The 15236-nt window shown below is 40.4% G+C and overlaps 1 protein-coding gene across 2 annotated transcripts in view; it reads left to right on the forward strand.

The window, feature by feature from the left end:
• The window catches only part of arid4b (AT-rich interaction domain 4B), a 189483-nt gene that overhangs the window by 109485 nt on the left and 64762 nt on the right, over positions 1–15236 (forward strand). For both annotated transcript variants that reach the window (XM_087978705.1, XM_087978712.1), the window contains exons 13-15: positions 4289–4361; positions 6309–6403; positions 9882–9979. In XM_087978705.1, the coding sequence (XP_087834831.1) occupies positions 4289–4361; positions 6309–6403; positions 9882–9979 (266 nt within the window). The remainder of the gene's footprint in view (positions 1–4288; positions 4362–6308; positions 6404–9881; positions 9980–15236) is intronic.

Consider the following 15236-nt stretch of genomic DNA (forward strand, 5'->3'; position numbering starts at 1 on the left):
GAGGACAGAGCAGTAGATGTGATCGATATGGACTTCAGTAAGGTATTCGACAAGGTTCCTTATGGGAGACTGATTAGCAAGGTTAGATCTCATGGAATACAGGGAGAACTAGCCATTTGGATACAGAACTGGCTCAAAGGTAGAAGACAGAGGTTGGTGTGGAGGGTTGTTTTTCAGACTGGAGGGCTGTTACCGGGTGGAGTGCCACAAGGATCAGTGCTGGGCTCCCTACGTTTTGTCATTTACATAAATGATTTGGATGCGAGCATAAGAGGGACAGTTAGTAAGTTTGCAGATGACACCAAAATTGGAGGTGTAGTGGACAGCGAAGAGGGTTACCTCAGATTACAACAGGATCTGGACCAGATGGGCCAATGGGCTGAGAAGTGGCAGATGGAGTTTAATTCAGATAAATGCGAGGTGCTGCATTTTGGGAAAACAAATCTTAGCAGGACTAACACACTTAATGGTAAGGCCCTAGGGAGTGTTGCTGAACAAACAGACCTTGGAGTGCAGGTTCATAGCTCCTTGAAAGTGGAGTTGCAGGTAGATAGCTTAGTGAAGAAGGTGTTTGGTATGCTTTCCTTTATTGGTCAGAGTATTGAATACAGCAGTTGGGAGGTCATGTTGCGGCTGTACAGGACATTGGTTAGGCCACTGTTGGAATAGTCGTGCAAATCCAGTCTCCTTCCTATTGGAAAGATGTTGTGAAACTTGAAAGGGTTCAGAAAAGATTTACAAGGATGTTGCCAGGGTTGGAGGATCTGAGCTACAGGGAGAGGCTGAACAGGCTGGGCTGTTTTCCCTGGAGCATCAGACACTGAGGGGTGACCTTATCGAGGCTTATAAAATTGAGGGGCATGGATAGGATAAATAGGCAAAGTCTTTTCCCTGGGGTTGAGGAGTCCAGAACTAGAGGGCATAGGGGAAAGATATAAAAGAGACCTAAGGGGCAACCTTTTCACGCAGAGGGTGGTACATGTATGGAATGAGCTGCCAGAGGATATGGTGGAGGTTGGTACAATTGCAACATTTAAGAGGCATTTGGATGGGTTTATGAATAGGAAGGGTTTGGAGGGATATGGGCCGTGCGCTGGCAGGTGGGACTAGATTATCTGGTCGGCATGGACAGGTTGGACCGAAGGGTCTGTTTCCATGCTGTACATCTCTATGACTCTAAGACACTTAATCTGGCTGTAGTTTCGTGGGACCAAATTCCTTTTTTTTTTTAATGAGTGGGAGTTTTATTTATTGGAACAGTCTACCATTGGAACTTTGCTTTATTTGGGAATAGTTAGTAGTTAAAAGTGATTTATTCAGTTTGTTTAATTTGTTCACTGTTAGGGTTATAAAAATAGATTGTTACTTCTTTATTTTAAAGTGAGTATCAGGAATTTATTTTATTTAACCGTTAGAAATTGCTGAAAGACAGGTTACACCAGTTTTCACGTGCCTTTTACAGATTATGGGGCGAGGTGCTTCTCTTTAGAGGCTTCACATTTAGCTGTCAGAGAGGATTCAACCTCTGCTTGAGAACACTACTATCTAGAAGTTACCCTGATCTATGCTGTTTTGGTCCAAAATGGATAACTTCACATTTGCTCACGTTGAACTCCATCTGCCACTGTTTTGCCCATTTGCTTAGTCTAACGTTCCTTTGTAGTTTTATGCTGTCATCTATACTGTCTACAAAGCTATATAACTTTGTCATCAGCAAATTTGGATATATGACTTTCTGTGCTATTTTCAGAGTTATTAATCAGTAATGTGAATAATTTAGGCATCTATTCAATTCCATTGTCTTTCATTCCTGTATTTCAGCTGACTGGACATTGTAGGCACAGAGCAAATTTGGAAGTCATGAGAGTGGATTTGAAACTTCACTGCATTTTTTAATATAGTTGCATGCTTCAGTGCCTGGGAATAAAGTCAGTTGTTCCCTGTCTCCTCTGCCAACTCCCTTCTCATGATAAGTCATGTGCTTTACTTAACAAATATTAATACTTTTCAAAATATGATGTTTTGGTAACCTGTAAAAATTGATCAGAATTGCAAAAATTAAAAACAGTTCTCCAAAATTCTGCAGGAATAAAATTACTTATGAATTCATTAGGACAAGTAAATAAAAGCTTGACCGAAGAAAATTGTTTGAAGGAGTTATTTAAAGGTAAGCACTGGAGAGGGATAGGAAGGTTGAGGAAATTCTCGAGCTCAGACAACCAAAGTCATAGCTGCCAGTTGTGAAGCAATTAAAATCAGTGTGCCAAGGACAGAATTGGAAGAACCCAGAGTTCTCATACAGTTGTGTGGGAGGAGGGGATTATAGAAACAGGGAGGGATGAGGCTACTGAGAGATTTGAAAATAGGGTTGAGTATATAAAATTGAAGTGTCGTCAGAGTGTGAGCTAACACTGGGAACCATAACTGAAAGTCTCAAGATCAACAGCTGGTGCATCTCTCATGGACTGGCACTCCTTGGAAAGAAGAGTGTTCAGAATTGCATTTTGTGCACTGGTGGTCATATACCTCCTAACCAAATCTCAGTACATTGTAGAGACTGTAATCACATGATGTGTTCGTACATGTTGTGACACGTTTGGGGCAGGTGAGGCTTGAACCCAGATATTTTGACCCAGTGTAGGGGGACTATCATGGTGTCACAAGAGTTGAGGAGAAAGTGAGGTCTGCAGATGCTGGAGATCAAAGTTGAAACTTTATTGCTGGAACAGCACAGCAGGTCAGGCAGCATCCAGGGAACAGGAGATTCGACGTTTCGGGCACAGGCCCTTCTTCAGGACAATGCCTGTTGTCACACTGTCCATTCATATTAAACGATGCATATCCTTTATTGTCTGAATCCATCTGTCTTCTCAACCCTTCAGTTTGATACTTCACTCACATTCATCAGTTGGTTCACTTTCTTCCTTCACAATTCTGTGAACATGCTCTTGTGAAGGCCCATGTTTGGAATTTCAAGTCAAACTATTTGCTGTCACCACAACTACATAATTATTGATGCACTTTTCTGTTTCTTGCACTGGATGCAAAGCAATCTGATTATAAATCAAAATACTAGGAATTTGATCTACGTGCAACACTCTTTAGAAACAGAACAGGCATAGTCCTTGTTCCTCTCAATTTGTTTTCTAATCTTGAGCTGGTGACTAGAAGGCTAAGTAAGGCCAGCAGCCAATTCACATCAAATGACAAGAGACATGGAAACAGGTTTGTGCATTTCATTCATGTGTTACTTTTATACCTATTATTCAGAACAATTTTTCTCCAATTCCCGTTTATTTTCAAATGTCTTAAGAGCATAGGGAATGGTTCCAGCTTTTTTTTTAATTTGTCGTATTAGTTGTGATTTTGCTTTAGTAATAATAGTGTAACTGTCAACCTTCACAGTCAATACTATTGGAAACTAACAGCAACTTGAGTTTAGGCAAGCACAGAAATTCATAATTGGCCTACAGTGAGTTTGCTGTCTACCATGCTGTGCAACATTGAGGTTCCCACAGACAACTATCTAATTGGGAAGAACTTCCACACTCGTGCTGATTATGACTGATAAAACCCTGTAAAAGAATACCTCCTAGTGAATTAAGTATAACTATTTGAAATGATGGAACAAGTTCATAGTTAGTTATAAATGCTTTTTTATTGGCCCTATAGAGCTAATTTCATATTTGCGGAATTTCAAATCTCTCTATAATGACTTAGTAAATTTACATCTTTAAAGATACAGTATTTTCATGTTTATTTATTTTTGTCTTAGTTTTTATCTTAAATCTGAAAATTTAAATTAAACTTGATAGATCTTGCATGTCTTTTAACTTGCTGGTTTACTATGTTTGAATATTTCAATTTGTTTGCCTATTTGCTTGCTGACATCATCGCTGCTGTACAATAGTGCAAGGTTTTGTCTGCCTTCAGGAAAAGGAAAAAATTTGTGGGCAACTTTCTTCAAGGTTAGCATTGAATGTCCTTGTTTCACCAGAAACCACAATATCAAGGCCAACATATACATGTCTTATGTACTGTTTTCTTGATTCATTTTTAGTTTCCTTTAATGTAATCTTCTGAAAACTTGAGTACCAACTAAATCTATAATTTCAGCTGTCAGCAAGGCAGTACCGTTGATGCCTCTGTGTAAGCCAGCTTTTGTTTCTGTCTGTGGTTTCAGATATGTAGTTACAGAATTGCAAAAGCATGTTTTTATATTTTTACTGTCTTCTGCATTTTCTCCCCTCTCCTCTCTCTCTGCCCACCATACTGCAACAATCTTTAGGAAGAGGTGGAACCTTTTCCAGAGGAAAAGGAGAATTTTCTACAACAACTATACAAGTTCATGGAGGACAGAGGTAAGGGTTTTAGCTTGGCTCTTTTTACAACTTTGAAATGAATCCTCTGAACTGGAGCAGTGCCAAAACTAACATTTTCAGAATCTCAGCTATGTTATTTTCTTTCTTAATTTACAGTCTTTCCCCTCACAAATACTTTTTTACTCCATTTCCTCCTGCACAGAAGCATTAGCAGCAGTCTCTCCACCTGCTAACGCATTTCTGCAGGACTCTGACCATTTCAGTTGGGATTCAGTGCCAGGAGCTGGCACATATTAGCAAAAGCACATAGTATATGACCAGGCTTGGATCTGACGGATCTTGGTAGGAATGGTGAGGTGATAATGGGAAGGTCAGGTTGAAAACAGCAAAATGAAGATGAAGAGGCCATTTAGATTCCAATGATGCTCACAGTGGTGATGTTTTTGCGTGACTGACTGACAAGCAAATCATTTCTGTAAATTTCTCACAGCTTGTTACTGGTAACCCTTTTCTCAATCTCTTAATTGTGGCTGGTATTAAATTGATGCAGCCTCCAGTAATTGATGCAGAATTTAAAGATTCATGGTCAGTTATTTGATCGTCTGATAACCCCTTTTATATTCCTGGACTGTATTAAATCAAAGAGACTGTGTAAAGAGATCTTGCAGTTTTAAAAATCAAGTTCACTGGAGCATTGGGAGTTATGTACATAATATTACCTTTCCCTTGAGCAACAAGGGAGAAGTCGGACAGAACAGAACCAGTGGGTTTCTAAACTAAGAGTCAACTACCTGACAGCAACAGTTTGGTTCCTGAGCAGGTGACAATTGCCTACGTGTGTGTGTGTGGACAATACAGCGGAAGTTTCCAGCCTACAAACAGAAAGCAACCTTCCTCACCCTCCTGTATTGAGAAGGAACTGAAAATCTCATTGTAGCTGTCCTCACTATCCATTTCCTTTGTTAATTGCTCTCTCTGCAAATTCCCTTGTTGAAAGGGAAAAGAGAAAAGGGAAAGTCACCTCCAGAGACTCTGAAAAGGGCAATTTCTCATCAACAAAGAACAAGATGGAATTGGAAAGAAACTAGAAGAAAACAAGTCATCACTCCTGTGGTTCGAATTGATGCTATAAAACTTTTCTTTTCCCTGTTTTATTTTCTTCTCCATCCTTGATATCCATGACTTATATCATTGTGTGTTTGTCTATGTAAAAGGGGTAATTTTAAAGGTGTAGGGTTTAAATTAGAGTTAAAGGTTAGCAGCTTATTGTTTGATTTTAAGTAATGATAGGAAGGAACCTGTTTGTGATAAATAGCTGTTTTCTTGTTAAGTACAGAAACCAGGTGAACTTTTCCTTTTTACCTGAGTCTGTCAGCCAGGTAATTTGGGTACTTTGTGTAGTTTAAGTTTGTAACTTTTTGTGACAACACTGGGAACAGTCTGGCTTGATTGGTCTGAACTGAGTGTACTGGACTGTTGAATCAGTACTGAGGGAGGTCCGCATTATCATAAGGTCAGTACTGAGTGCTGCACTGTCAGAAGGTTAGTACTGAAGTGAGGGCCGCACTGTGATAGGATCAGTACAGATGGAGTGCTGCACTGTTAGAGCATCAACACAGGGAGCACTGCACTGTCAGAGGGTCAGTACATGGGGATTAGGTAGTGAACTTTCCTGTGGAAACTGTGACAATCATCATTTGTCAGTAGCTGCCTCTAAGTAGTTACTAATGGCTCCATCTCCGCCCATGTTAAGGACTGTACTCTGAGCTGGTTGAAGGGTGGTGTAGATTGCCAGTGATTATGAGCAACTGGAGGAGGGGTTGGTAGGGGGCAGTGAGGAGAAGGGAAGAGAAAGAAATAAGTGTCAACTTGTATTTTCTTTATTGAATTTAATTTCTTAGTTAACACTTGAAGAACTTAGCTAACAATTAAAATTTCAGATTAGTCAAAACTGTGTATATTGTCTGTCATTCACTTTAACTGCAGGTACTCCAATCAACAAACGTCCTGTGCTTGGATACAGGGATTTGAATTTATTCAAGCTGTACAGACTTGTACGTGAACTGGGCGGATTTGATAGTGTGAGTATTTGGTTTAACAGTTTTATGGAGCAGTGTAATGAACAGGAGAACAAGCACAGTTTTATGGCATGCAAAGTGTAGATTGTCGGCATGTTCTTTGCAGCAGGCTAGGGCAAATGACTGAGTAAAGGTGCTGTTGCTTTGTTAATGCCAACACAATATTAATCTTTCAGTAACTGCACTACCTGATTTTGAAGAATAATGTTCATGTATTAGGCAAGGAATTTGTACCTCGAGCAATTTTGAAACTGCCGTGTTATTCAGCCTCCAGTATTTACAGTGGAAATTCTAGCCTCTACTTTTGGTTTTGACACGGAGTTTACATGAGTCAGGTTTGATTTTATCTGCTGTAGACCATTTTCATTCTCTCTTTTTTAAATTTTATCTCTCTTTGTATATCAGCGTTTTAGATTAGTTTGTAAATGGCCAGCTTCCAGTGGATTTTTCATTTTGTACATATGTGTAAATGTAGTTATCCGACATAACAGATGGAAAATTGGGATAATTCCCACCACCAATGGCTCATTTGCTGTGGAAATACTAACTTGGAATTCCTTTTCTTAATGAAATTCATATTGGAGAAAAGGTGTGTAATTTGAAGCTAAATTTGATAAGTAAACCTTATCATTCAACCAGAAGATAAATGACTCATAATCCATATAAATGTTCAGAACAGCTTCGTATGGAAGTATTGGATTATCACTTGGTTATAAATCCAAGAATTAATCATATAATTTTCTAACTTCACCAGTCCCCACTCAGCTCTGGATTTCACTTCACCAACAATCTTTTGACCAACCTTCCATCCTCCACTCGTAAACTTTTTAACTTTTTCAAAAGGCTGTTGTCTGTATTTGTTATACCAAGTCTTACTCCCTATCTTTATTATGCTTGCTGATCTTCATTGGGTTCCACTGAAGCAATGTCTCCTATATAAAAATTCTCATTTTTGTTTTCTTTGCCTCCATGGTTTTTCCTCCTTGTATCTGATCTTTTCACAGAATTCCTACAGTGTGGAAACAGGCTATTTGGCCCATGGAGTCTTCACCAACCCTCCAAACACCATCTCACCCAGACTCTTTCTTCCCCTTCCCCCCCCCCCCCCCCCCCCCCCGATCCCCATAACCCTGCCATTTCCCATGGTTATTTCCCATCAAACCTACACAACTGGGACACAATGGGCAATTTAGCATGGTCAGTCCATCTAACCTGCACAGTTTTAGATTGTGGGAGGAAACCAGAGCACCCAGAGGAAAGCCACACAGACATCGAGAGAATGTGCAAAGTCCAACAAACATTCACCTGAGGGTGTAGTCGAACCCAGGTCCCTGGCACTGAGGCAGCAGTGCTAACCACTGAGCTACCATTCTGCCAACAATATCCTCCAATATATCTGCTTTCATATATTTTTTGCAGCATCAGGAGGTGGAGAAGTCGGTGTTTCAGAAGGGTCACACCCGAAACATTGATTTCTCCACCACCTGATGCTGCCTGGCTTGCTGTGTTCATCCAACCTCCTGTTTGTCTGCATTGGATTTCTGCATCTGCAGTTTTTTTGACTTCATCTAATTCTTGGCTATTGTACTTGCCAATTTTAATTGCTCCTCCATTGGTGACTGTGCGTAAGTTGCCTTTGCCCTAAGTTCTGGAATGCCCTCTGTACACCTCTCTTCCTCACTACATGCATTTTTCTTTAGGACTGTCCTTAACCTACCACATTTACCAAGTTTTTGGTTATCTCATAATAGTTCCTTCTGTGCAACACTTCATTTCACAATTATTTCATGAAGCAGTGGGATGTTTGATTCCTCTTCGCTCCAAATCATTGCCCTGGATCACACTGCAAAGTATCCTCACTTCAGTTCATGCCAATGCTAGCTTGGTTTGGAAAGTGCTACTTTTGCTGGGGACACCTGGCTTGAATTGTAACAACCCAGTCCTTGGATAAGGCTGGGTGATCTCTGGAAGGGATAGCTGTGTTATAATGTCATGGTGCTCTACATCAGACTCGCACAACACTTCGTTAATTGGCAGTTTTTATATCAAGGGTGAAATTGGAATTTTTGGCCTGCACCGCCAAAAAAACATCCTTGCATTCCCAGAACCAGTTAGTCAATAGCTGTAGTTGCTTGAGCTTGAACTAAAGTTCCTAACTAATTAAACTGAATGACTTTCATATTTTACCTCCAAGCATCTCTGAAATTCAGAGTGCCTATACTAACAATATAATTACATTATGTATAGAAAACAGTTTACTTTCTCCACTTGTTTGGGGTGATTTTAATTAAAGTAAGCAAATTCAAGTTTGTATCGTGAGCAGTGTTGCACTTAGTTTGGGACCAGTTCATTATCTTATGGAATCTTAATGGTTGCATGTAAAGTCAATTCTGGTGCTTGCTAGACTGTCCAATGTAGGAAATGGAGTTCCAGTGTTGCTGCAATGCAGAATGTCAAACTATTGATTCAACACATGGAAAAAGCAAGAATTGTCTGCAGTGCTCATTGTGCTGCTCTCCTTCAAGTAGCTTAATGCAACAGTCATACTTACAAGAGGCAACTTAATTATGAGTATCACATTCAGTCAGAAATGGGATGTTTTGAACATTATTACTTTGTATTATACAATCACAGGATGAAACAGCGCAAATAAAGAGTTTGTCCCATCATGCCTCTACACATTATCCAATCAGTCTCACTTAACTACATTTTCAACAACAGCTTCAACTTGGATTTATTTAACACCTTTAGTTTAATAAAACTTTCTATGATTCAAGAAGTGTCTTACAAGAAGAAAGAGAGAAGAAGAGCCAGAGATGTAGTGTAGGTATTCCGGAGGTCAGAGCCTCTGCCAGCTGAAGGCACCGTCACCAATGGTAGAGTAACTAAAGTCAAGAATTCTTGAGGCCAGAATTAGAGGAAATATTTTAGACAGTTGAGATTAGAGATCAGGAGGGGTCAGATCATCGAGGTGTCTGAAAACAAGCATCAGAAATGTAGACACTCTTCCAAAGTACCCCTTCAACTTTTTTTATCCAGTTGCCTTTGACATTTGCTGTAGAAGCTGCTTCCACCCACGTTTTAAGCAGTGAACTCCAAACCATTGTAGCTTGCTGCATCAAAGATTCTCAATTCCGCTCTGGTTCTACTCCCAATTACCTTAATTCTGTGTCCACTATTAATCACACTTTTGCCACTGGAAATCTGTTTCTCCTATTTCTGTATCAAAAAAAGCAAAATACTGCTTACTTAAAATCTGATTTTTTTTAAAAAACAGTAAGTATTGCAAACTAAATTGTGAACTCCTTTCTCTTTTGTTTTAACATTGCCTGACCAGCAAAGTGCTTTCGGCATTTTCTATTTTCATTTTTAGTATAGCATCAGCTTACAGTGAAACACTTTTTGTTCTGAATTGTACTACACATGGAGTTCTTCGTTTTGTTATAATATGACTGCTCATCATCTGGTTTCTTGCTCATAGATTGAAAGTGGTGCTGTGTGGAAGCAGGTCTATCAGGATCTAGGAATCCCTGTGATGAATTCTGCGGCGGGTTACAATGTGAAATGCGCATACAGAAAGTAAGTTCCTTATTTAGTTGTATTTTGCTGGAAATGTTAAGATGCACTCAGACTTCATTTTTTTCACCAAGTGTAATAGTTTCTGTATCCATCTGACTTGTACAGATTGATAAATTTACCAGGCATCCCTAATATCAGCTGTGCCTCAATTGATAACACTAGCACTTGTGAATCTGGAAGCAGTGAACTTGACTATGTAATTCCAAACTGATAGTCCACTGTCATTGAAGGAGCATTACATTGTCAGAGTTAATAGTCTCAGACTTTTCCAGATGGAAAGAGACCCAACTCCACTTAACTTACTAATGCACTCAGGACCCTGAGGAGGTCCTGACATAAACGCATCCACGGTACTTGTGCAGAAAGTTTAAACTTTCAATTGCTGATTTGATCCCGTTCGAATTGCTCCATAATTGGCTTTCGTCCAGGATGTACATAGTCCAAGGATGTGCAGGTTAGGTCAATTGGCCTTGCTAAATTGAAGATATATGCAGGTGAGGTGGGTTAACCATGGGAATGAAGGGCTGTCGGGGTGGGATATTCTTAGGAGGATTGATGTGGACTCAGTGGGCCAAATGGCCTGCTTCCATACCATGGGGATTCTATTGCAGATTTGGGTTGTTTTCCTTATATCTACCCTGACTTTTACAAAGATTAATTGAGAGCTTTTCATAGCTGGCCTAAAGTGCTAAGCAACATAACTCCAAGTCTGCTCGGGTGTCAAAGCACTCCAGCTGGCACCTGCAGCAACTTTCACCACTGCCTACCTCCCAAGTAGTATTCACCTTCAACTCCCAGGAAGAGAAACCATCTTAAAGGGTGATGGGTGGAGGAAATTACTGTTGGGGCTAGATTAAAGATTTGTGGAAGGGGTGGTGATCACTGTCAGGGTGTGAAATGGGGGTCTGAAATAACTGCACACAGGCTGGTGTCCTGTCACCAATTCACCTTTTGTATACAGGCCAGCCAGCTCAGAGCCACTCATCTGAACTGAGGAGATTCTAATCTTTTTTTAATTCTAATTTCTGAATTGTATTGGTCAGCCAGAGCTTTCCTGGTTGGCCCAAGTTAACAAACCCCAATCAATGACCTCGTAGTCAACAAGGTCAACTTCGTTCCAGAACTACAGGGTCAATATTAGATTATGACATGGGAGAGAGGGCAAAGGAGAGATGGTAAGTGGGGTGGTTATGGGAGGGTATGACTGCCAGCTGTTGGGGCTTGCTGATGACTGTCAGCTGGAAAGGGGGTGCAATCATTGTCAGTCAGTAATGTCAGAAGGATTATTTCTTTTGAATAGTAATAATACAGATGTAACGCAGTTCCCTCACTTGCATTTTTTGAATCAGCCCTTCAAATCCCCTGGGACTCCTAACAGTATAGTGAAAGCGTAATAGACTGCAAATACTTTGTGTCCCTTGTGTTCCAGGCACCCTGTGTACTTGCATTGTTTACACTGTCTTGCTTCAGTCAGATTACCACCATTTTGGGCTCCTTAATTTAGCATAGAAATGATTAACTGCCAGCTATGGAAATAAACAGTAAGAAAAGCAGTCAATAAACTAAGAAAAAAGCAAAGTAGTAAATCCTTTTTGGGACATGTTTTGCAGCTATTGTTTTGCTTCACCCTGCTGACTGTTCTCCAGATAAAAATGGCAATTTCCCACAAGACGTAACAAGTGAATTACTTGAAAAGTATCTCAACTTGCTTCTATAATTTGAAGTTTAACTGCTCCTCATTTGCACTCAACAGCCTCAGTTTGGACAGGTGCTGGTTCTTGAGTGTAATTCTGCAGATGACATTTTGCTACCTTGTCAAGTCCATATCCCACCAACTGAACTCTCCAATTATTTCTCTAATTCTATGATGTTTCACCCCATCAGCATATTGTTCTACTTCTTTCTCCCTCTCAAACTTATCTAGCTTCCCCTTGAATATATCTGTGCTCATTTGTCTCAACTCCCCTTTACAGTAGTAGGTTCCAAATTTTAGCCATACTCTGGGTAAAGCAGTTCCTTTTGATTTTCTCTGTTGAATTTATTAATGACTATCTTGTGTTAATTATCCCTGGTTTTGAATTGTTTGAAGCATTGCTCTTGCTCTTGTTCCCCTCTCTCAAACCGTTACAAAGTTTGACAGTATTGGGTGCCATCTTTACAAGTCATTTTTGAACCTTTTATTGTGCCTTTAAGTCTTTTTTTAATATAAAGTGAAAACATTCACAGTGCTAATGGAAAGGGAGTTCTAGCATTTTGATCCAGTGTCAATGAAGGAACAGCATTAATAATTCTGTTAGGATGGTGTGTCACTTTTAGGGAACTTGCATGTTTTCATGCATCTGCTGCCCTTGGCGGGGGACACGTGGCTCAGTGATTAGCACTTTTGCCTCTCAGTGCCAGGGGCCTGGATTCACTTGAGTGACTGTGTGGAGTTTGTACATTCTCCCTGTGTCTATGTGGGTTTCCTCCCACAATCAAAAGATGGTTAGGAGGATTGGTCATGGGAAATGCAGAGTTATAGGGTTCGGTAGGCGGTGCTAGGTCTGGGTGGGATGCTCTTTGAAGGATTGGTGTGAACTTGATGGGCCAAATAGCCAGCTTCCACACTGCAGGGATTCGATGATGACTGTCCATCCAGATAGTGAAAGTTATAGGTTCGCAAAGTGCTGCCAAAGGAATCTTGGTGCATTGCAGCAGTGCATCTTGTAGACTGTATGCACGTTGCCACTGTGCATTGGTAGATTGGCTGCAAATCCTGGAACTTGTTGAATTTCTTGAATGTTGTTGGAGTTGCACTCATCCAAGCAAGGGTAGGGTAGAGATGCATGGGAGTGTCTACTTGCTGCAAAACTCCCAGCCTCTGACCTGCTCTTACAGTCACCGAATTTATATTGATGGTTCAGTTCAGTTTCTGACCCATGGTAATCCCAAGAATATTTATAGCTCTGCCTTTCATTATCAGTGAGAGGTAGTTAAATTTTCTCTCACTGTGGAAGGTTATTGCCTGACACTTGAAGCATCAATGTTACTTATCACTTAGCAGCTCAAGCTTGAATGTGGTCCATCTCTTGCTGTGTGTGGGGACAGACTGTTTCAGTGTCTAAGTGAACACACAGAATAACATGTGGCCTGGAAGCAGTACCAATAAGAAGGCAGTTAACACACTAAAGGTTCATATAAAAGAGACCTCCAGCGAAAAGGAGGTTAGAGAAAGCACATTTACAAGGAGCTGTGTATGTAAAACACAAAGGATAACATAAAGGGGCAAGGTTTCAACATGAGTTGTGAATGAGACAATTTTCCTGCTCTTCTTTCAATTTTGTCAGTCAACCAGGCAGTCTAGTGAGGTCAGCAGTCTCTGAGGAATATGTGCCAGTAGAAATTTTGCAAAGTGCAATGAAGAAGGTTCAGTTCAAATGTCTGAGTGACGACCATATCTGGTAGAATACAGATGACCATCAGCTGAATGCTGAATTGATTGATTGGCAATGTGAGAGGCTGAGTTCAAGAACTTTGAAATTGCACGTGACCACTGGACTGCTTTCCCAGTCTGTCGTCCACCATGATAACCATTTTTTCTGTGTGAGTGTGCTTGTGTGCAGCAGAGTAATAAAGGGCTTAAGAGTTTTAACCAGATTGTATGTTGACAGTTCATATTTAATTACCTATAGCTAGATTTGATTTATTTTAAAAAATATTTTTGTTAAATACAAAAATCCTGTCCATGCATTCTGTCAGCCTATGTCGAAAAGACAAGTGAGTTGAGGAATTTTACAATTTTTAAAAAGATCTTTAACTTTTGCTACAACTCCGTGAATAGCAGGGAATCCTCCAAGCCATTCACCATTCCAGCTTTGAAACGTATCACTGTCACTCGGTCAAAATTCTGCAAGTCTCTCTTTAAGAGCTGTGTGAGTCAACCTACAGCACGTAGATTCCGTGCTTCGAGAATGCAGCTCACTACCACCATCTCAAGGACAACCGGGGCAGGAAATAAATGCTGGTCAGCCAGTGACACACTCTCCCCATGAGTGAATAAAGCTGTTAGATTTTGCATTTTAGACCCAAACTACCCTGTGCTTTAAACACTTTTGTCCCACCTTTTGCCTGAGATTGGTGTCTTCTGATTTTGGCCCTCTACCAACAGGAACAATTTTGCAATTTCTCATTCACTGCTTTGTCTAGGCCCTCCGTAATATTGAACATCCTCTACCAAATTTCTCCTCAACTTGCTCTTCTCTGAAGAGAACAGCTCCAGCTTCTCCAATCTATCCATGTAATTGAAGTTCCTCATTCTGTAGTGATGCTCTTAATTCTTTTTTCTGCATCCTGTCTCATGTCTGCATGTCCGTTGTATAAAAGTTCACCGTAACATCTGAAAATGAAAAATGTGGAAATCGCAGCAGACTCCGCTCTGATGAAAAGTCATCCAGACTCAACATTAGCTAGCTCTGTCCACGGATGCTGTCTAACCCACTGTGATTTCCTGCATCTTTCATCTTCAATACAGGTTCCAGCATCTGCAGTAATTTGCTCCTACACTACTATATCCTTACTTTTGTACTATTACCTTGCTAAAATCAAGATACCATCTGCTATACGAACCGCATTCTCAATCTGGCCTGAGGCCTTCAATCATTTGTATGCACGACCTTGTAAGTATTTGTACTCCTGCACCCTTTCTCGAATTGTATCCTCCAAATTCCTTTTACTCACTCTCTTAAAATGGATCATTTCATTTTTATCAGCATTGAATTTCATGAACAGCACAGTGCCCATTGCTTGTCCATGACCTTCTGAAGATTATTATTGTCTTCCTATCAGTGCATCCAAGTTTTGTCATCTACAGATTTTGAAATGATTTTCCTGTGTATCCAAGTCGGGGTCATTTGTGTAGACCAGTGAAGCAACAGTCTTCGTGCAGCTGAGACTACTTTTATTTTTATTATTCTTGGCTTGGAGCTGTAAACCATAGACCATAAGAAGAAGGAACAGAGGTAGAACATTCAGCCCCTTAAGCTTGCTTCACTATTCAATAGGATCATTGCTGATCCAATGTTCCTCACATCCACTTTCCTGCCTTTCCCTGTAACCTTTGATTTCCTTACTGTACACAATCTAGCTACCTCAATCTTAAATATAATCAAGGACTCTACCCACACAGCTCTCTGTGGCAAGGAGTTCCAAAGAGAAACGACCCTCAAAAGAAATTCCTGCTCATCGCAGTATTAAATTGGCTGAAGGGCTGATGGTGACC

The sequence above is a fragment of the Chiloscyllium plagiosum genome, unplaced genomic scaffold (genome assembly GCF_037043375.1).
Source record: "Chiloscyllium plagiosum isolate Xiang-an unplaced genomic scaffold, Cpla_swu_hap1 HiC_scaffold_3, whole genome shotgun sequence".
Taxonomy (NCBI): Eukaryota; Metazoa; Chordata; class Chondrichthyes; order Orectolobiformes; family Hemiscylliidae; genus Chiloscyllium; species Chiloscyllium plagiosum.